This window comes from Chaetura pelagica, unplaced genomic scaffold (assembly GCF_000747805.2).
Source record: "Chaetura pelagica isolate M959 unplaced genomic scaffold, ChaPel_1.0 scaffold129, whole genome shotgun sequence".
NCBI lineage: Eukaryota > Metazoa > Chordata > Aves > Apodiformes > Apodidae > Chaetura > Chaetura pelagica.
Genome location: NW_009954536.1, coordinates 190,741 through 212,928, shown reverse-complemented (window position 1 = coordinate 212,928; position 22,188 = coordinate 190,741). Strand labels below are relative to the sequence as shown.

General features: G+C 39.1%; 1 protein-coding gene across 1 annotated transcript; it reads right to left on the bottom strand.

Moving 5' to 3' along the window:
- Positions 1 to 491: 491 nt before the first annotated feature.
- Positions 492 to 17,257, bottom strand: WDR44 (WD repeat domain 44). The gene is made up of 19 exons (XM_010004759.1): positions 17,230 to 17,257; positions 15,511 to 15,585; positions 14,392 to 15,022; positions 13,660 to 13,790; positions 13,475 to 13,567; positions 12,429 to 12,565; positions 11,773 to 11,856; positions 11,376 to 11,482; positions 10,285 to 10,436; positions 9,330 to 9,468; positions 9,171 to 9,235; positions 7,800 to 7,913; positions 7,276 to 7,398; positions 6,146 to 6,337; positions 5,877 to 5,978; positions 4,350 to 4,465; positions 2,818 to 2,945; positions 2,016 to 2,147; positions 492 to 1,571 (listed from the first exon to the last, which is right to left on the bottom strand). The coding sequence occupies exons 1-19, from the start codon at positions 17,254 to 17,256 to the stop codon at positions 1,477 to 1,479; spliced, it is 2,643 nt and encodes an 880-aa protein (XP_010003061.1). The 5' UTR covers position 17,257; the 3' UTR covers positions 492 to 1,476.
- Positions 17,258 to 22,188: the final 4,931 nt, after the last annotated feature.

The window sequence follows — 22,188 nt, the reverse complement described above, 5'->3', positions numbered from 1 at the left end:
CCCTCACTTCTGCCTCCTGGGAACTTTCAATCATATTCTGTAAGCAGAGTTTTAATTACATGGAGGCCAAGAACTTCTGTTGAAGAAGGTTAAGTAGACTCTTGGAAGAAGCAGTTCATAGGAATCCTCCAGCACGAGGGAAGTCTGTGACAGATCTCCACCCACGCTTTGCTTGTGTTCAAGGGAACTTCACTTCCCAGTGCAAGGGTTCTGCCCCATGTACACAGACTGAAAGCACCTGACTGAACAGACTCAGCATTTACCTGCAAGGAGAACTTGGAGACTGCTCTTAATTCTGCTTAATATCCAGTTCCAATACTCCATTCCCCATTACTTTAGGAAACAAAGCCATCACCAGAAAGTGAATCAGGAAAACCAGAACCCAAAAGTTAAAAGCATGCAAGATCAATGAACTGAGAGACAGGTCAAAACTGTTTAGACAAAAAGCAACTTTATGAATCAAAATGGAAAAGAAGCCACAATTTCACACACAAGTGTGTGACCAAGTTTAATGATACATCTGTTCTCTGAAACACTTGACCATCAATAACATTCCATGGGTTATGATGCCCAGAATGTTACTTCATAGGTGTTGTATATGAGTATTTACAAAGACTTTCAAAATTCAGTGGCACTAAACAAACAAGAACTTAAAACTTTAAGCTACAATGCTTAAAAAATGTAAACAGTTTATTTTACACAGTTGTAAAATATAAGAACTTTCTAATGCAGCTTAATTTTATCTGGAAGGTGAGTATATCCTGGTGCCCGTGAACAAGGAATGAGAGAATTCTTTACACAAGTATTGTGCTCCAGTGTGCAAAAAATTATATATAAGAAAGGAATTTAAAGTCCACAATAATTAAAAGACAACAAAAAATTTTCACGTCCTGAAGTTGAGAAATTTATAAAAACATTTACACATGGTTGCTGACCCATCAAAAACTTGCATAACTTAAAATTCTGAACACTAGCTACTACAAATTCAAGATCTTTCTCAAATGGAATTTTGTGCAAAAATCATACAAGATCTTTCAGCCTTTTTCCAGCCTCACTTCCAACCTTCCCTTCCCATCCCTGTTTCTGACACCTAGTGGCCACAAGCACCACTAAAATCCTTTTGATATATGTTCAAATTGGTGCATATAACCAAAAGGCACACACATTTGTGAATACATTTTTGTGCAGAAACCTGTGCAGGTTCACCATGACACTGAAAAACGACTGTTCTTAGGGAGTTTAAAGTCTAACTTTTGGCAGGACTGTTCTTACACATTCCTTTCTATTCTACAAGCCCAGGTGTTATTAGGTAGACACCGCTTTCCAAGAAGCCAATAGCTGAGTAGCCTTAAAACAAAGATTTGAAAATAAATCAGCCTGTAACATTATTATATTAGATACTTTGCTTTTGCCCACATTATTTATGGAATTTTAATCCCACAGTACCATAGCTTTATGCTGTCAGTTGCAAAACAACTAAGATACATATTTCTTTTTGTTAATGAAGACTTTGATTGCTCCAGTAAAGTCAGCTGATAAAAGCACTTCTGTGTGATCTGTCTTCAAAGCTCCTGAATAAGGCAAGAGAACAAACTGTTAGTTCATTAAATACATATATATATATAAATCAAGCTCTCATTAAAAGATAACCTATCACTGTGACACCCTTGTCTATCACATTCCTGTTATCTTGCCAATACTTCAACACCTGCATGTCTAAGAAGGGGACTTTTTTGCTCCATATGTTGTTGGTACAGCTCTGCCTCCCATCAGCTCAAGTGTAAAGAGAATCATCCTCAAGCACACAGGACAACAGCTATGCCACTCACTTCAAATTCTCTCAGGTTGTAAGATTGCAACAGCTGCCAAAATGTTCAATTGCTAAGGTAGGAATATATATGCATGCCACTACAAGGACCTTTCTTCTTCAGGAACCCCAGTCCCAAATTGACAGAATTCATCATCTTTTTCTCCTCATACCATAGTCTCAAACAAAGCTCATCTTAAACACCTACCAGAGGGTATGGTATCTGATGTTTCAGAATCTTCTCCCTTACTTTCAGCTTCTTGCTTTTCAGAGGTTTCCAGTGACACCATCAAACCAGGATTGGGAGCAAAAATTGCAGAGGTGACCACTGCATTGTGTGCTGCAGAAAGACAAACCAATTTTCATTGCCTCCTTTCAAGAAATTGTTCATTTTACAAGAATAGCAGGCAGAAATCTGAGTAGAGATCCTAGAATCTCAGTATTAGTGGCACCAATCTCATTATTCAAGGAGCAACTCTCATTGTTTTATAAACTTAGGGATCTCAGAAGCTCCTGCAAGTACCTAAAACTAGCTTCTAAATATGCTTGTTATAAACATGGCCCTGCATTTCCCAAAAACTGTGTGGGAGACAAACAAGTTGCTTGTTTTTTCCCTCAGATACTGCCATGGAAGGGAAAAAAAATGTTTGCTTTCATTTTTAGTCACACTTACATTAAGGATCTAAGGATTGATAGTTATTTTGATTACTACACTTATACAATCAAGTTTTGCCAACAAAACATTACATTCATCCAGGATCTCATCCTGAAGCTGGACAAACTCTCAGCTACTATCTCTTGCCACCCCAATCATTCACTTGTAGAGTCTCCTGTGGACAAGGTTTTCTGACAGTCCACTTATTGAAAATCCACCAATTTCAGTGCATTTTGCTCATAATTTGTTCAAGCTAAATGAATAGTACTGCTGAGTAAATAAAAACTGGAAGAGAAAGATATCTTTTTAAATCATATGAGCTTTAATAAAGCAGAGATCAAAAGTTGATTCCTACCTTTAATGCCTTCCCAGAAGTCATTCCGGTCTCTTCTTACAGATGTAAACTTGCTCAAGTCATGGTATGTACTCCAAATATAAACATATTTATCTTCTGAACCACTTACAATGTAGGTGAAGTCATGGCTAAAGATTCAAAGGAAAAAACCAGAGCTGTTAAAGCAACCTTTACACTAGCTCTCCAGATGATTTGCAGCTTTACAAGTGCAATCAGGCTCAGTTCACAATTCAAATGTATCTTTTACTTCAGTGGCTCCAGCTCAAAAAAAAAAAAAAATAGTCCTTACATGAATGTGCAGGCAAACTTCTCATGCTCTCCCTCTAGAAGAAAAAAGACTTCTCATAATAGTAGAGAAGCTGTTCTCTTGCAGCTTATGGCACAGAAGAGGGTTGGTCTAACAGCTACACTCAGCAACAAAAAAATGGGATCATCTTTAAGTACAATTTGCATCTGTTTGAGACTGGAACCTCTGGCAACACCAGAGACTGTGCAACAGGAGTTGTTTACAATATAACCATGGCAAAAAAAAAATACCCACAGGTGAAAGATGAAAGGCATTAAACAAGATTGTAACCAGATGACTGTATAATACACACTGACAGAGACAAAACAGCACCTGCTAATCCAACCCAAGTATTTACTTTTCATTTGCCTACTGCAGGAATATGCTGCATATCTAACACTAACCATGCTCCAGCCCTGTAAACAGAGCTGACTTCATTTGGAAGTTCATCTTGAGCAGAGGGGCTGGACAAGATGGTTTCCCTCCCAACCCCAGCCCTTCTGTGACATACTGGATCTGCCTTAAATGTGCTTTCCAAGGCCAGCAGTTCACAATAAAAATTACACTTGACATTATTCCTTAAGCACTGCTGCCCTCCTCTGCTCAAATACCAAGCTTAAATAGATACTCACGCATTCTTCCCTTTTGGCTTCTACAAGACTCAAGGAAGGACTAGAATAAAGATTCGTTTCCCTCTACTCCCTTCTCTTATAAAACCTTAAAAACCAGTATTTTCATGACAGTCACAGTAATATATTCAAACTCAGAAAAGGAGCTTAGGCCAGCACAGAGAAAGAAGAAAAATTCCAACAGTTTTGCAGGCTGTTTCCTGACAGTGATGATACACAGGCAGTGGACAACAGCCTTGGGCAACACTTGGATGACCAACACATCTGCAATTATACCTGACAAAATTAAGGAAATAAAACCTATTTATCATGGAGGAAAGAAAAGCTGCAGTGTCCCAGCCCCACCAGTGCTAGCACAGTTCCTGTATTTATAGCAATAGTGATGAACATGCATGGTACTGTCAACATAAAAAGATTCACCAGTTCACAGAAGCTCCTGCTCATGGGCAGTTTTGTCATTCCTGACCAGAGCCTCTAGCTACCTTGGTATTCTGAGCCAAGTGGCATTTCAGAGGCTCAGCTGCATACCAGGGTAAACAAATTTAAACCAAAGCCTCTGTACTTCACCCACAGCATTTCCCAAATCCAACAACTCTGTTTCTCTAACACTATCTTACCTAAAGCTGGCTTTGATTTGGCTGCTGCTGTTGACATATCCTTTGTACTTCATGGACAAAGACAGATCTCTTAGGTCATACAATCTGATTCTGGAATCATTTGATGTCACTAGTATCTAGAAAAAAGTAAATACATTTTATAATTAGCATTCCCAAGAAGGAGCAACAGAGTTCACTCAGTCAGAATTCCCAGTTCTTTTGATAAAGTGTCATAGACAGAGAATAGGTCCAAAGAAGCAGAACTAGCAAGGACAATGTAATTTTCCTCTCTCGTCTTCTGTCAATGGATAGGAGACAAATGTACTGTCAAGATCATCCTGACTAGTCTGAACCAGAACAGCTGCTCTTTACTACAGTAAAACATGGGCCTGAAGAACAGTCATCAATTTGCAAAGGTTATTTCGGAACACATTCAACAATAAAACAGAGCAACTACTCTAGTGAGGTAAATTTCTGGAGAGTCATGACCTATCAAACATGAAGCACAGATCAGAGGCCATTATCTGCCATACAAGCAAGCTGAGCTTTTCTTGGCTGATGTGACTTTCCTTTTTATGTTTTTCAGATCAGAAACTTAAATGCACCTTAGAAAAGGCTTGTCAAAATGCATATGGGCATTCAGTTGATCAGCCTTTTCATAGTACATTGGAAATGGAGCAGAGTGCAGGTTAGGAACAGGTCTCAAGAGGACCCTAGGAAAAGGCTATCATGGAGTGGCAGATGAATCTGACCCCTACTTATCTAATCATTTATGCAACAAAGTTGTGACAACTCTTGGAACACCATTACCACCAGATTACTGAACTTCCTGCTTGTTTTCAAAGGAGCTTCTCCAGAACTGTTTCATTACATCATCAGCATTTGATGCAAAGCCAAAGGCACTATTGATTTCTGAATTTTCTGCACCCCTTGGGAAGCTGGTAATTTTTGGCATTGATAAAAATACAATATAGATGAAAATAGCTGCTGATTTACTACTCTAATACAGCCAGCTGTTGATCCAACATCACCCCATAACCTTTACATGCAAGTGAAAAACTCTCCAGCTTTAGATTATGACTGTAATATTTAACAGCATGTTCCTTCCTTGATGAGAATCTGACTCTTTCAACATAAAGACTTCAGCTTAGACAGAAACTAAACAAAAGGACTGACTCTGAAGAATGGAGTACACTTGTTTGGGTAACAGCCTCTGAGCTTTCAGCGTATTTATATCTTCTGTATGAAGCACATTTTCAAATGAATATTAAATTTGGGAGAGGTTAGTTATGCCAGAGAAATTTTCACTCAAGGCCATCTGTAAGCATTTCCTCACCTGTAATCAGAGCATAATGTCATTAAGTCTATTTTACCACTACTTAGTAATGTATAGCCTAAATCAGCAAAGAGCAGTGTTCATTTTAGTAGTGTTAGAAGAATTCTGATTGAAGTCAGTGTCTACAAACAAGACTCAGCACAAACTCAAGAATCATTAGACACAAATCTCAGACTCCAGTACTGAGCCAAAGTTGCACTGACAGACAGTACCTTATTTTCTCCAGGCAAGGGTTCAATGCCAGTAATTTTTCTTCCAACTCTATTTCGGCCCCGGGTAGATCGCACGTGTATCTGTGTATGGTACTTCAAGTGCTGGGAAGATATTAAAATGCATGTTAATTTAAAACAAAATGTGCAAAAACTTTAATCTATTTTGCTTCACATTCCAATAGGTTTGGGTGTTTCATATTTAAATAAGCACAAGTTTTAAATCTGTTATTTAACAGGAAAAAATGGCCATAGCCTCAAGGACTTTTTACCTCTGTGTCATAGAAGATGCATCTTCCATCATAGGTGCCTATCACTGCGTATTTGCCATTCTGACAGAAGTTAGCAGCTGTAATCAGCTTTGTCTGCCCATCTACTTCATTCCATAATGCCACTTTTTTGTCAGGAATGTTCCAGAGTCGGAGTTTCCCATCCAATGAACCACTTAAGAAGTACCTGTCATCCTGAGAGGACAAACTGCATTAGTCTCCACTTGTGCTATGGAGTATGCTCTGATTTCCTTCAAACCTTTCTGCCCCTTTTCCAAACACCTTCTCTCCAGAAACTGCCAAATAAGAGCTCCTGGATGAGTTGATAAGGTTAGAAGGTTGAAAAGACAGCATTAAAATTACTGGTAAATGGAGCCTAATTTCTTACAGATTTTTGATCAGATTGCACACACACAGTGTTTACACCTCCAGTTGGAAAACTGTTCACTGTTACCACAGTTTCACCCTCAGAACATAAGTTAGAAAAATACTAACCTTGTCAGGAGTTGAAAGTTCCTTTCAGAGTTCCCAATACATCCACCAGCTCTCTATGTTCAGGGAACATTGAAAAACACTTTTCCTCTACTTAAGCTTCATTAATAACTATGAAGCTTTATTACAGGATTTTTAAAAAACATACCAAATCAGATGGGCTGGAAGAAATCTCTGGAGGTTTCTGGTCACATTTCCTGCTCATTGCAAGGACAGCCTCAAAAGTTTGCTCAGGCTGTAGAAGGTTATATCTTGTCAAGTTTTAAGCATCCCCAAGGATTCTGCGGTCTCTGAAGAATCTGTTCTACTTCATTATAATTTTTTCCACTAATTTAATCACAATAGCTATTATTGGAAATTCTGACTCTTCACCAAGCTGCTCAAAACTATGCCAGGTGTGATGCTACAGACAACAGACAATTCACTTTCCACATCATGCTCACAAATGGTTAAACCATACGGACACACCTGGGCATGTTTAATAAAGATGAACACTTCAAGTTCCCTGATATGCCAAAAGGCATATTTTTAAAGTTCACAAACCCTGTTATCCAATTATTTTTTAAATTGAAAATAAAAATGGAGAAGTTTTGTAATCTCAAACTCTGCCTCTCTAGAAGAAAGAGGGCAATGACACTCACCCTTGGATGGAATGCTATAGCAGTGACAAAGTCTATATGCTGGAAGCAGCAAAGACATTCTCTTCTGGATATGTGCCATAGTCTGACAGTCTTGTCCATAGAAGAAGAAAGCAAGAAATAATTCTGTGAAACAAGAGAATTCCATGGTTATTCCCAGACACAGAAGTAACAGAAAACACAGAAACCATCTGATTGGTAAAGTCTCACCAATTTCTCTGTTGTCATGAAATTCAGTATTTTATCCTTTCACATAAAATGTCAACATCACTATCAAATACACAACTGTAACTGTTACTAGCTTGTTTTTTTAGGTTTTTTTTAAAGATCATTTTTAATTAGAGAAGCCCAAGAAGTTTTTTCATTTTATCCCAACTATTTCAGCTGGACTAAGTGTTGTCTACAAATCTTTTCTCTTAACTTCAATTATTGTTTCATATTGTTTAGATGTATGGTTGAAACAGCAACTGACAAAGCAAACAATGAGAACACAGGAGAACTGTGTACTCTCTAAGAAGGTGCCTTACTTTGGACCAGGAAAGATCAAGCAGATCTGCTGTGTGCCCTTTGTATTTGCAGAAGGGTCGTTGGCGAAATGGAGCATTTTTATCATCTGGGTCTTCATCAACTCCACTGCAAATCTATCAAAGAGTAGAGAAACTTTACAAAATGTTAGCTGGGAAAATTAACAATTAAGCAATTCCTGCTTACAAGAAGTACAGGGCCAATAAGGATTTGAAGAACAACTCTTATGCCTTCAAAATAAACAACACTGCAGTAATAAACAAATAAAGTAAATTTCAAGTACTATGATCAAAATAAACAACACTGCAGTAATAAACAAAGTAAATTTCAAGTACTATGGGCTTTAAAACACCATATTGAAATTCCAAAATGAAGCAGCTGTACATTTTCCATCCATACACCTTCTCAGTGGGATAAAGCCTGTTTAAGCAAACATCTGCAGATAAGCCTTTGGAACAAAGTATATCCATCTTGAAAACTGCATTCCCACTTAGAATATAAACTGTGAGTCAAAGTTTCCATGTTTCTAGTGCCTATCAAGAATTGTAACTTCCTAATAAAAGACCCTTTCAGAATACACAGGTGCAAAATTAAAAAAACAAACCCTAGAAGTTCCTATACAGACCCTCTTCTGAAAAAAAATAAGACTCCAAACAACACCCTAGGTGTGTTTGGCTAAGCAAGCCTATTCATTTGCTTAAGGGAAGGAAAATTCCTGTCATCCCCCCCAAAACAGTGCTCATTAAATAAAACTACTGCTAAAATCTGTGCTTGAATCCTGATTTTGTCACCTGTTTGTTACACTATTGGAAACCAAAAATAAATTTATAAAAAATCCTCTTTAAATACTTTAATTTTAATGACAAGTTTACTAAAGTATCTGAGTAGAGTAAGAGGGTCTTAATACGTTTAGCCAGTCACATTCTGTTTTATTGTGCATGGATGTGAAAGCCTTAACAATGTCAGGTTTTCTTGTGCTTCTGAGGATCCCATTGTCGAGTTTGACCTTCCTCGGAAAAGGCACCATTGAGACAGAAGTTAACAGTAAGTAACGCTCCCAGGCAAAACACTAGGGCAGGAAATTCAACAATGAAGCTTCTTCCCCTTCAGCACTTGACTCAAAAATCTCCTCTGACAGAAGGTGCCAGGGAAGCTACACAGACCTTGTGATGCACTAGATTCAGTGATGTGCTTTTTCGCTGGCACCTGATAGACATGTGATATCAACAGTCAAATTCTGTTAAGACAGTTTTTCTATGCCTCAAAGACAGAGGTCAAGAACTCTTTAATGTGTTTGGATAAAGCAGCAATGAAGATCTGGCATCACAGAACAGTGCAAACCCCCCCTTTCTCTCAGTATCCACTGTACATACCCCTGCATCAGTATCAGACTTTGAAGAATTCAGACTCTCTTGAGACGGGGAGGGAGAGACACGGCCTAGAACACAGATAGAAACAGCACGGTCAGCTTTAATTCCCAAATAACTAGAATTCCTAGCGTTTCAGAGCTCTAGTGGTGGACAGAAAGGTACCTTCTGTGTTGTACTTCATTCGCATGTTATTGAAATAGTCAAAAGCATTCTTTAAAACCCAAATTCTGACCACGTTGTCCTGTCCTGCAGATGCCAGTAATCGACCACAGTGAGAGAACTTCATTGTCCAAACAGCACCCTATGAAAGTTAAAAGATCACTGTTTAAGTTCCATGGAGTGCCTTTTTCCATAGCACAAAGTCTTCCTAGAATGTAAACTGACAAGATTTAGGACATGTATACAAGATACCACAAGTAACATAAATTTAAGGTCATCACCCTTAGCCTAACACAGAGATGGGGACTGTTTCAGTCATTGTCAGAGAGTTGCTGTCTGCAGAAGAATCTGGGAACTCGAGATCACTGGTATGTGTTTCAGACTCTGCAGGGCAGCACACCCACTTCCAACAGTGACAAATAGATAGTTTTTCTGCCTCTCTCTCCACAGTCATCTCAACATATATCCCATCTCCCTCCTTACTGTTCTGATCCACATACCCCACTAATCTGTCCCCACTTTTTCCTCCAGAACCTACCCAGCATTTCTGTCAACACTTGTGTTCACATCTCTAATAGGTAGACCAGTTTATTGGCTGAGTAGGACAACCCTACTGCTCTGTCCTCAGTTCTGGTAGTGGAACACAGCCTATTTCAGCCTAAATTGGTAATTGCATGAACCAAGAAACCAAGTAGCACTTGATACCAAAACCTTTTTAAGGAAAAGCTCTTGAGAATCCCTGAAGCCCAAATATCTACAGACCTTTTTTTTTCCCCCTGAAGATCTGATCAAACCAGCCACTTTTTATTGCCAGAATGTTATTTTACTGAACAAAACTGCTCTTCAAGAAGAATAAATCTGACAGTGATTTCTGGAGTTCAGCAAATAGATGAAAACTAGAAGCTGAAGCTACAGCTGAACAGATTCAGCAAAACCACAGATTAAATTTGAGACTTACCATATGCTCTCCACTGAGATCCTGAACAACTTTAATTTGTTCAAAATCGTAAGGTCCCTTGAAGCCATGTGCTGCTTTAAACTTAACTGGTCTTGTATATGGCATCCCTTCATCATCACTGGAGGAGGGGTCATCTTGATCTGTGTGGAAGACTAAGAGGAACACAAATTCAGCAGTACATATCACAGCACACATTTCATCTGTTAGAAAGCATTTGCCAGTACTTTTTGGCAGCAAATTTGTCTTGAATTAGCAAATTTGTAGAGGCAAGATTAGGATCTTAAAGCAAAACAAGAATACTGCTGCATCAGGTCTAAAAACACATCTACCCTAATTTAAGGTTTCAGTGATTCCAAACACTGAACACTCAGAATAAGAACTACTATAAATTTTTGCTCTGCTCTTTTATTTGTGCCAGGTCTTGCATTCAGCAGATTCTGCACTAAGTGATTTCTGTCAGTTTGATGCATGCTGAAGATTATCTACTGCATTGTGTTAGTTTCTTCTGACTGAATACACTGAAATGGTCTGGTCATTCACCCACGTAACGTAAGAATGGCAAAAGAGCTGGGGCAACATGAGATGCTGAAGTGCATCTGTTGTAGGGTACTTAGGTTGTGGTTAGATTGTCTCACTGCAGTACTTGAAGCCTGTCTGCCAGAAACACTGATGAGACAAGAAGGGGAGAATACAGCTGTGCTTGGGAAATCTAACAGGAGATCAAGCTATGTGACAATTCTAATGGTGACACTGGCTGTCAGAAAACAATCTCATTTTACTGAAGTCATGAAGACAACCCACATCTTACCCTTGCTTTCCAAAAAGGTTTACATCTTGATTTCCAGACAGCTTTTTAACAACACAACAAAAAAATTACGGTTCAACTGGTTTGGCTGAAAAGGTCTCTCAACTACTTCTTTACAGGAATTCACCCTTGTAACCTGCTAATCTCTGGATGCCTACCAAGCTACAAGCTTCAACTCTAAAAAGCCACATCAGCAGTATGTCTCTCAGACAGCTCTGATTCCTAGAAGCCCAAGGATAATGAGACTACTCTATTAACAAAAAAAAAAGAAGTCAGTGTCCCTGACCTTCATCTCGAACACTCTTCACTTTATTAACAGCACGTTCACTGTACTCCTCAGCAAGGTGCTTCGCTCGCTTCACAGACTTGCCAAGGAACTTTTTCAGCTGGGTCCTTAAAAAGCAAAGGCACTTTTTCAACACAACACTGGCAAATTCTCATTTTTTTGCTATTATGAATTAGGTTTTTTTAAATTTGAAATGCAGTATTATCTCTTCCCATTGCTGCTTCTAAGTATTTCATTTGCCAGCAGTCATTTAACCTGCAGTTTAACTGCAGAGCAATGGGCTTATATAAGTTCAGGTGTCATTAAAAGAGAACTTATTCAGAAGTCAGAGGGAAAGATTCAGCCTAAAAAAACAACACCTGCCTTTTCTTTGTAGGGACAAGAAAGAGTATCTTACGTTTTTTGTTTTAACCTCCCTCCATCAACATCTGTTTGCTGTGTCTGCATCTTGTCTTCATCATCAGACTGTGCTGCATCATTACTGGGAAATACAGAAGTGATTGTTGAATACAAAATCAGAATCAATGAAACATTAGTAAAGCAGGATCTGCATCTCAGGATCCATCTTTATTCCTGCATGTAATACACTGGAAATACATGGATATGATGTTAATCAGATAATAAAACAGATCTTTCTTTCAAGTCTTAGGCATCTTGATACTAAAGCATCATCATATTATGGCCACAGATCTTAAGAGCACCAAAGTCTACTAAATTAAACACTGAAAAAGCCACAGGAGGTGGCAGCACAAACAACATACGGGACTTGAACTGTGTTTAATTCAGTGTAGAAACGACAACATTAAATACATCAATTTTTAATTGCTGTTCAGCTGGATTTGCAGAGACATCCTGTCAAGCTCCAGCACTACCATCAACTTTTAGTTATTTTTAAAAATTCAATAAACAGCCTAGCTCCTAGAGAACCAAATTAGCACTCAAATTAGTCAGAGACAGATGGAGTGGGACTCCCTTTACTTGCACAAGAGCTGCCTCCATGTATGAAAAACTATGAGAGCACTGGAAAGATCTGAAAGCTCTAATAATCCATACCTGACATATTCTTTAGTTCTCCTCATGATATGCAAAGTTAGGGGGTTAATGCCTGTTGGCAACTTTTCTTCTGCCAAACTCAGGGGTATTTCTTCACCTGTATCAAGGTTTTTTATCATTACACTTGCTAGAATTTCCTATGGAAAAAATGTGAAATCAAGATTTCTTGATTAGACTTCAAAACCGAGGGCAAATTATAAATCATCTGATCTCACAGATTATTTACTTTAATGGGAAATTCTGTAACTCACTATATATTTAGTCCACAAAGACGAAATTTAAAATTGCCCTTAGAGTCTTAGTGCAAACATTATCAAGCACTATACACAGATGAAAAAATACATCTCATCAAAAGCTTAAACTTGAAAAATCAGAAATGCAGCTGTACAGACATCAGCCACTGTCTGACACCTTCCATGCTCATATCATACATATTATGTAAAGAAAAGATTTTGAAGTCTTCCCCATTTCAGATATTCCAACAGCTGTAGCTCAGATTTAGTCAAAGACCACTTTTAGCTACAGAGAGAAAGCATTTAGACCTACCTAGTACTACACAAAGGAAACAGGTTTTTTGGAGCATCTCGTGATCATACATCTGTTTAGCAGTAGCAAAAAAGCTTTACACAGATATATACAAACAACAATTGAAAGCAGCTCAAAGACATCAATAGAATTAATGGAAGCTATCAACTGAAGAAACTATTTCTAATATTAGGAAAATCATTCTCTGCTGACTCCTTCCCCTTGTAGATACGTAAGAAAATGCCAAGCTTGCGGTGTTCCCTCCCACTAAAATCTTGTAACATGTTTGCAAGCTACAAAATACAAACTCAAAGCTTTTCAGAACTATGACAGCTGACACGTTTAACACTAACACTACATATGAGTGAGGGACCCCAAAGAGCTCAAAGACAGAATGCCATCACTCCTGTTTGCCTCCCTGGTGACAGAATACAGTGGTTCACAGCACTATTTCAATTTACTAGACAGCCTGGAATAGCAAGCACAAGAATATACTAGGTACAGACCACAGTCATCAATACCTCATCTGTAAGCTCTCTTCCAGAATTAGACCTGGGTCTTTGTGGTCCAAGTACTTCATTTGTCATTTGGCCATCAGCTGCTTTCCCATTTTCCTGAAATTGTGCAAACAGAACACATCATCTCTAGTGTAATGCTAAAGTGATAGAAAATGCCACTTATTAAACTTCAAATAATTTCCTGATACCTGTGCAGTGACTATTTTATCTCCACTAGTTGCACTTGCTAAATCCAAGGAGGGCTGAGAATCTTTGGGCATGCCTTCTGTCACTGCACTTGGAGTTAAAAGACCACCAGCTGTGAAGTTCTCCCGAGAAACTGAAAAGAAATTGACATGAGAAAGAAGACAGTAAACACTTGCCATAGAGAGTTTATGAGTTGTTAGAATCGTAACATCATACTCTTGAACACTCTGACAAGTTTGTTTTTAAACCTCAATTGCCACCAAATCTGTCTTAGGAAGTCTATAGTTCATATGTACTTGGAGGCACAGGCACAATTTCACACCTAGTCCTCAAGTTTTATTAATGATTTTTTTTTTTGTATTTTCCCTAGTAACCCAGGACTACACATTTTCATGAGACCTACATCTTGACTTGGATTTCTAAGCAAATACATATTGCACATGTTCTATTTGAATCCTAATTTTTTTGTTTTAGTTTTTGTACTGATGAAGCATCTTCTTGCTACAGAAGTAGCTCTTTTGGTAAGAAAGTGTCAGTTTACAAGAAGCTCTACAGATTAGGAACACTTGTAATGCAAAGGGAATTTCTCCACTGTAAGAGGCTAAGATTGTTGAAGAATTTTTTTTTCCTCCTTTAGGCACCAACTAAAAGCACAAGATTGAATGATTCTTCACTCAAAATACAAAAATAGTAACCACGCAGAACACTAAAGCCACCTAAAATAGAATACTTGCCTTCTAAAACAGGTTTTTGCACTTCAAAATCCAGCTCACTCTTCTTCTTCCGGGGTGGTGGAGCTGGCCGTGCAGGTGGTGGTGGTCTGGGAGGAGGGACATTTGTTGGAGGTGGTGGCCGTGCTGGGACAGGCTTCTTTGTGCTAGCAACTATATCAGGTTCTACAGTAAGCTGCCTTGGTGGTTTTGCTGGAGGTGTTTCTTCTGCTGTAGAAAGGTCTTTGGTAGATAAATCTGAAGCCACTTGTTCTAAAGTATTTGCCTCTTTCTTATCTGCTATGTCCTCATTTTTTGATGGTTCTTCCTGTGCTTCAGTTTCATCCATTTTATGGTCAGCTGCATTTGTTACCTTTGTTAGTTTATGAATTTCCTGTTGCTCAGAAGTAAACAAAAGCTTCCCTGACTCAAATTCAGTGTCCTTACACATACTCTCATACACTGGTTCTCCAGGGTCTTCTTGTAATGGTACTTTAGCAGCTAATACTTCTGGAATGCTACTGACAATACCCGCTCCAGAAATCCAAGTACTTGCATCTGAAATTGGAACAGTCAGTTCTTTTCCTCTGGAAGTTAAAGAATCATCATCCAGTTGTTGTGCCTTCTGGCTTTCTTCTATAATACTGTCAATAATCTAAAAATCAAAACCAAAACCATTCTCCTATTAAATGGGCATTTCTGGAATACACTTACCAGGCAGTCTGTACAACACCCACAAGAACTCTCACATTAAAGAGTTGCTTTGCCTACAAAATGTATTTTGTTTAAAAATTCTGGAGACCTAGGTGCAGAAATAGGCATAACTGAAAAATAAAACAAAGTAACTAACTTCCATTCATCTTTAACATACTTGGACAGAGCGTTAGGAAACAAGAGCTGTTCACTCTAGAGTTCTCATGCATTGCTAAGTATCATCCTGCAAATTACACAAACACTTAAAACCCTGGTGAATCCTAAGTACATTTTAAAAATACTTAGTTTCATATTTACCCTTTGGATGGACACTCTTACCAACATCAACCACAAATTCTAACCTATGTTAGTTTCAGGATGAAGACTGATTATTAAATCCTTTAATATTTCTAGTGTGATGCTGGAAGCACAAAGCAATATTTAACCAACCTCTTTTGAATCATCTTGTTTCATTTCTTGTACAAAGGTTTCATTTCCAGCTACAAGTAGCTTGCTGTCTATATCCTATAGAAAAAAAGACAGCAGATACCATAAGATGATGGCAGTAAGTCCTTCAGGAAGATGATCTAACAAAAATATAGCTACAACAAATTAAGTGGCATAAAGGACAAGAATTCTGCCACATTTTCACACATTATTGCTGTCAGATATTTAAAGAGTGATGCACGGCAAGAATACACACAGAACCACATGCAGGGAGAAAGGCTGCACATTGAAGGTTGGACTAACTAGTACAGATACCTAGAAATTTCTCCTTAGACTTTTTCTTAGACACTTAAGTCAAACAGAATCTCAATAGTATATTAACATATTATAGTATGTTTTAAAAAAAACCACACAACTCTTGCAGACATCCATCTTTGAGAGTTCTGACCTCAAGAAATGCAGAGACAGCTGCAATTACAGAAAAATTCTTCCTCCTTCTCCAATCCCTTCCCCTCCCTTTCACAAAGTTTTTCTAACCCAAATTCAAGTTCTACTTTACCACTAAAATCTACCTTAAATACTTCAGCTTAATCAGTGTCTACAGAAGCCCATTATATTAATTTCTAATTTTATTGACATTAAACTCTCACACCTGTTAAACTTTGGACTCAGACAATACTTCTTACTCATTGATTCCAAGACAAACTATACCATTAGTCACACATTCACTCAACTGATATGGTACCAAGCACAGAAGCAAGTACTTTTTTCACCTTCAAAAATTTAGCTTTGAAGAAGTGATTTAGGAAAATACTTTAAAAAAACCCCAGCAACTTACAAGCATCATACAGAACTTCACAGCTAATAATTCAGACAATAAAACATTAAGCTTAATTTTGAAATTCACTGAATTTATTCAGAAAGATAATGGCACTTCTGGAAAGACTCACACTTGAAATACTTAAAGGGACACTAAACACAAAATAGAGGATAAGCCTCTGCACTATGTGATATACTGCAAGAGAGGGTATCACTGAAAAAAGGTTATGGATTCAGAGCTGCTGACAAATCAGAAACACTATTTTTACCACGATTTCCCAATGGTTTGCAGACAAAACATCAAGCCTTCTTTGCTCTATGTAACAGTGTTGCACAGCATCACCTTTGGCCCTTCTGAGATGAGGAAAAGAGCCTTATTTGCACAAGGTTCCAACTCCCCACTCTGCCAGTTTCAGCTGCACTGTCCCTGCCTGCAGATGCAGCATAGCAATTACCTGCGTGGGAAGTGGCAACGCTGTCTCATTAAGCTAAATATAGTGTTTTATCTTCACAGAACCTAGGGGGGAGGCTTTTGAAGTGCAAACACTTAAGATTTCTCTTATTTTGAAGACAGAAGAGGGCTAAGTCAACTATTTGACATAAATCAGGATTAAACAGCAAGTGCTGCAGATTTGCTCACAAATGAAAGAGGGTAGTCTAGTAAATAAGTAGAGCTCAATTAAGTTGCACATACACACTTCAGAATAAAACTAGCTTCAAGACATGTTAACATCCCCCAAAAAAGTAAAGTCGGAGAGACGTAAGCACAACAGTCACTATCTGTAAGAAGGAAAGTAGATGTTTTTCTATCTGTGTAGATTTTAGGGCTACTGCAGCTCATCTGCCTGATGGAGAAATGCTCAACATCAACAAGCATTTGACTGATTTGAAGAAGAAACTTACCTTTAATACATGGGATCCAAGTTTCATTGGTGACCTGCTAGAAAGAGAAGACAGACTTAGGTAGAGCTCCAAGAAAAAAAATCTCTGGACAGTAAGCTTCATATTAAAACAGTTTAAAATAGTCTTCCTTTACAGTGAAGGTATACTTGATACTTTAGACCAGCAACAAAGTGAATCCTTCTCCTACCACTCCTTCACACAAAAGGCTCCACACAGAGCTATGTGCCCAACTGTCTACAATACAGAGATCCACAGCTTCTATAATCCCTGAAATTTTCTCAGCAGAATCTTCAAATAATCCTGTTTCTATCACCCCTTATTAATAAGATGATGCTATGCCAAGTACAGATTTAAAAGCATTTTGCATTTGAATATTTAAAATTAGCACGTAGAGGGAGCACAGGGTGGGCACCAAAGAAACCAAAACTCTCAGAAAGCAAAAGTTGCAAATTAAGAGCCTGAACTCTCCTCTGTAGTCAACACTTTCACTGCCATTCAACCCTTCAGCCTCTCAAGTAATGTAAGGTCTTGGTTTTAATCATGACACTTGGTGTAAGTATTTACATTATAGCAGGAGGGAACCAGTTTTGCACTGCTTTCCAAAACGCATACTCTGAAACAGAGGATTTGCATTAACAGCTACTCACACATAACCTCTCATTTCACTAATTACACGAAAGAACAGGGCATCTCAGGGGAATGATATCAAATAATTACTTCTCCCAGGTCACCACTCAACCCAATTAGTGAACTGTCAACTCTTCCTATATACTGAACCTACATTTGCCATGAGATATTTCTGAATTCTACAAGATACTTAAATATTGACTCCCACTGCTTACTCTTAACTACAGGAACTTGCTCATATACGAAGATGTTGAAAGGCTGGACCAGATGATCTTTCAAGGTCCCTTCCAAATTGGGCTGCTCTCTTTTCTCTGATTCTATTAGTTTCCCCAGTCAGAAGCAGAGACTAAGTTACAGATTACTTGCTTAAAAGCTTACTAGTAAATGAATGAGATATGCCACAGAAAACATAAGTCTAGTATGATTGTTTAGTAAATAGTGGGAATTAAAAATCTATAATAATAGATCTTGTACCCTGCATTTCACCTAAAACTCTTCTAACAAGTTTCCTCACATGATACCACAGTAGCACCAGTTTGACAAGCGAGGGGTTCAAGGTTATCTACAAAGATCAAACAAAATTCAAAGAAAAATCCCATTTCACCTGCACAAACACAACCAGATGCCTGATTCATCTGAAAGTCAAATAAACTCCTGTACACTTTTTAAAAATTATTTATTCAGCTGTCAAATTCATCACAATACTGACTAGGAAGCTTCCATTCCCATTCTCAGACAGCTCCAGCCCTGTACCTATTTGAAATAAGCTTCACATTTTCAACACATTGTTGCTAAGTTTTGTGACAGAAAACAAAACATTTAGCCCACCAAAAAAACCCAACCAAACAAAACAATGCTGTGAATGACTGGCCTTGATCAAATCCCAGAACCACAATGCCTGCTTTCCTGAAGGATGTACATTGTTACAAGGCAGGTGTGCTACCAGGCAGATGAAAAGATGTTTAAAGAGTGTGTATAGCAGCAGTGCACTGCACAGAACGTACAGGCTCTGCAACCAGCCCACAAACTGTATTTATTTCTGTCCTTCAGGTCGCAGAGGCACAGGATGTTTTCTTCCCTCTTAACCGATGGCTGGCCTGGAAGCTACAGTTATTCTTGATGTAGCTCTTTGTGGCAGTCCACACCTTCAAAACCACAAGGATGCACGACTGCAGTGCACTGCTTGGGCTGCTCTGGGGAAGTGTATGGGAACTTGAGCTAACTCAGAATGCAGAACCTTGTCTGCAGTGCTGCAAGTCACTACAGCACCATAACCAACACTTCACACTCCATCTGTTTGCTGCCAAGAGCAGTTTTGCATCTTGGCTAAAATACACACCAACAAAAAAAATTGTACTGAGCATGTCCTGTATGTCAACAGGGCGCAACTAACATGTTCTCTAGCTTTCTACCCAGAGGAAAACTAGATTATTCAGGAAAAAGCATCGAAGCAGCAGACAGGACTACTGAAGTTAGAATTCAATAATTTAAATTAAGGTACCAGAGGATATTTTTCATTATCTACACCTCTTGAATTCAGTGCCTTTTGTTTAGTTCCTCATGACGTTTTTTAGGAGATGAGTACACAAGGGACAAACCTGCCCCTTACTGTTAGGGATATGACAGTCAAACTATTAGCTTGGGCAGTTCTTGATTTCAGAGTAAGTGGATCACTTTTCTTATAAATAAAAGATAAGAGGGTCTGTCACATGCCTGCATCCAAACAAGTGTGCCTTACTTCATATTTTCCTTCTCTCAAACCTGACACCCCCCTTCACAGGACAGTTCATGCCTGTAAATTTTGGGGTCCTTTTCTAAATCTCTTCTGTGATTATAGCCTTTTGACAGCAGAGTGACAGAGGTTAAATAAGGGCATCTTCTGTTACACTATCTCTCCCTCTCCACTCCTGTGACTACACAACAAATATACTTTTTCTAGAGTCCAGAAAAGCCTACAGAAACAGACATGCTCTGGGACCTAGGTATCTAACAGATGGGCACTCTCCACACATCCTGTCAGAAGGAGAATTCCATGTAAAAGGCAAGACCCACAGCAGAAATGAAGCACACAGGCCTGGATAGAGGGGAGAAAACAGACTCCAAACACCCGGTTCAAACACGCTTCATATTCCAGAAACCATCACTCTGGGAGAGCTATCTCAGCCCATTACCATCTGAAAGAAATATTTTGTAACAAGCTCTGTAATTTTTGCTAATTAATTCTTAAGGAGCACCAGTTATATATACGTGTACTTGAGGACACAAATATGGTGCTTCCTTGAGAGAGGTGCTGAAGCATCAATACCTATCGACTTAGAGTAGGAATTGGGAGCTTACATCCAACTTGAAAATTCCACTCTTCCACATCATGAGACAATTAATAAAACAAATATATAGCACAAGAAGTGCACAAGTTTACATAAACAGCTGTCACCACTTTCAAAATTTCTGTATTAGCAGTTATTAAACTTCCCCACAGAGAACCCAGGGCAGCTGAGAGGGAAGCTACAAACCCCACATTTTTGGTGAGGGCAAAACAGATGTAGACCAGTTTGCTAAAACCAGCCATAAACACATGCCATCAAAAAGGATTCCCAAGTGTTTTTTCTGATCATCAGAACACCAAATGGACAAGGAAAAGCCTCAAACTGAAGAGGGCAAAATGCACTTGTTTTCAACTGCCCTTCCTCGCACAAGAAGGTTTTGATTTTTATTTGTTTTGGTGGGTCCCAAGTCAACACTATTACCCAGGTCTCAAAACGGTTTCCAAAATGTCCCAAATGCAAATGTGAAATTAGCTCTTCAGAAATCCCAAAGCTTTTTCAGAGAATCCATAGGATGAATTCAAAAGCAGACTGAGCTCCAGATTTACTGCTTGTACTGCAGACTAAGCCCTCTGAGATCACCTCCTTACTTGACTCAAGCTGATAGAATTCTATTGACTTGAGTAAATTATGCATCATTACAGATTATGGGACAGCACAAGAAAAATTAAAAGCATCTTTCATTTTAATTTCTAGCAAGTGACTTCATATTATCAAGTTCTGCTTAGCTACAGGCAAGGGAAACCTGCAGAGTCAGGACACACAGCATTACCTGAATCAAATAAAAGGTAGGATGAGCAGTTGGGCCAAATTTAATGGAGCACCTCTACCAGAAGGTCTGGTTCCCCCTTCCTGCTTTTGGCTTCCAGCCACACAAATCCCACACCTGCACCCTCTCCTGTCCACACTCTGCCAGGTTTCAGCTGCTTTAAAACTCTACAAACAGCAAAGACTGTTCAATTTTTCAGCTGTTTTCAATTACTTTGAGCTAAAGGAAATCAAAGAGGAGTCTGATAATCACTAATGCCAGAGCAAGGTAAGCAGCTGGAACAAAATCTCATTTCAGCACAAGTGCTGTTAATTTGGCTTACCACATCTTGCAGAACTGTATGCCAAGATGTGCTTTTCACCAGGCTATGTAAAAAGCTAAGTTCAGAAAAGCTTTGATACAGGATGTGTGGGAAGGGAGAAGAGATCTAGTCCTTCCTTTGTTCTAGGCATCCAGTGACCACTGACACGCAGGTTAAAACAAGACCTTAGTCAATTATTAAAGCTTCAAACTGATGGATCCCACAATCCGTATCTTATTGCTCTTTGAACAAACTACACGAAACCTCATCCTGTAAGGTCAGATAATGAAGAGGTTTGGTCCAGATGACATGAAAAACAGAACTGATACAAGCCATAACCTGCTCAGCACAGAACCGGAAAGAGACATTTACAATTTAAAAAGAGGGAGCTTATTCGGCTAACATCAACAACGTGGGGACACAGTTAGTTTTGAGGTAACAGCACCAGGAATCTACACCACAAAAAGCTGTTAAAACTTCACCACACAGAACCGCACGCTGGCTAAAGACAAGCAGCATCAAAGCAGCACCACTAAAAACAAATGACAGCCCACTAGAAGTTGTTTCACAAGCAGCAACCGTTCTCCTGTTGCTGCAGAAGCTCGCTTTTTTTTCTTTTTCCTCAAAAAACGTTCCTATTTCAGGGACTAGTTCTGTCGCGGCGGACTTCACCTCCGCACACCTCCCCTAAAAGCCACACACTGCCAGACACCATCACACCGAGATAACGGCTGCCACCATCCCCACAAAGCCTCAACACTTAAGAACCGCTCCGTTTCTTCGCAGCCTCTTGACTTTCCCCGGCTCCCCCACTCGCCCAACCCACCGAGCGCAGCCTCCCCGGCCAGCACGGCCGAGCACTCCCCGCTCCCGGGGCCGCGGGGCTCCGGGCAGAGCCCCATCCCCATCCCCATCCCCTCGGTGGGGCTGTGCGGGCC

Excerpts from the sequence above, each read along its gene's own strand:
- WDR44 (XM_010004759.1), bottom strand. The coding sequence starts at position 17,256 with ATGAAACTTGGATCCCATGTATTAAAG. Across the intron at positions 9,469-10,284 it reads ATCTCAGTGGAGAGCATATG|GGTGCTGTTTGGACAATGAA; the intron begins GTAAGTCTCAAA and ends TAACTTTCATAG. Across the intron at positions 2,946-4,349 it reads CAAATCAAAGCCAGCTTTAG|CCATGACTTCACCTACATTG; the intron begins GTAAGATAGTGT and ends TTGAATCTTTAG.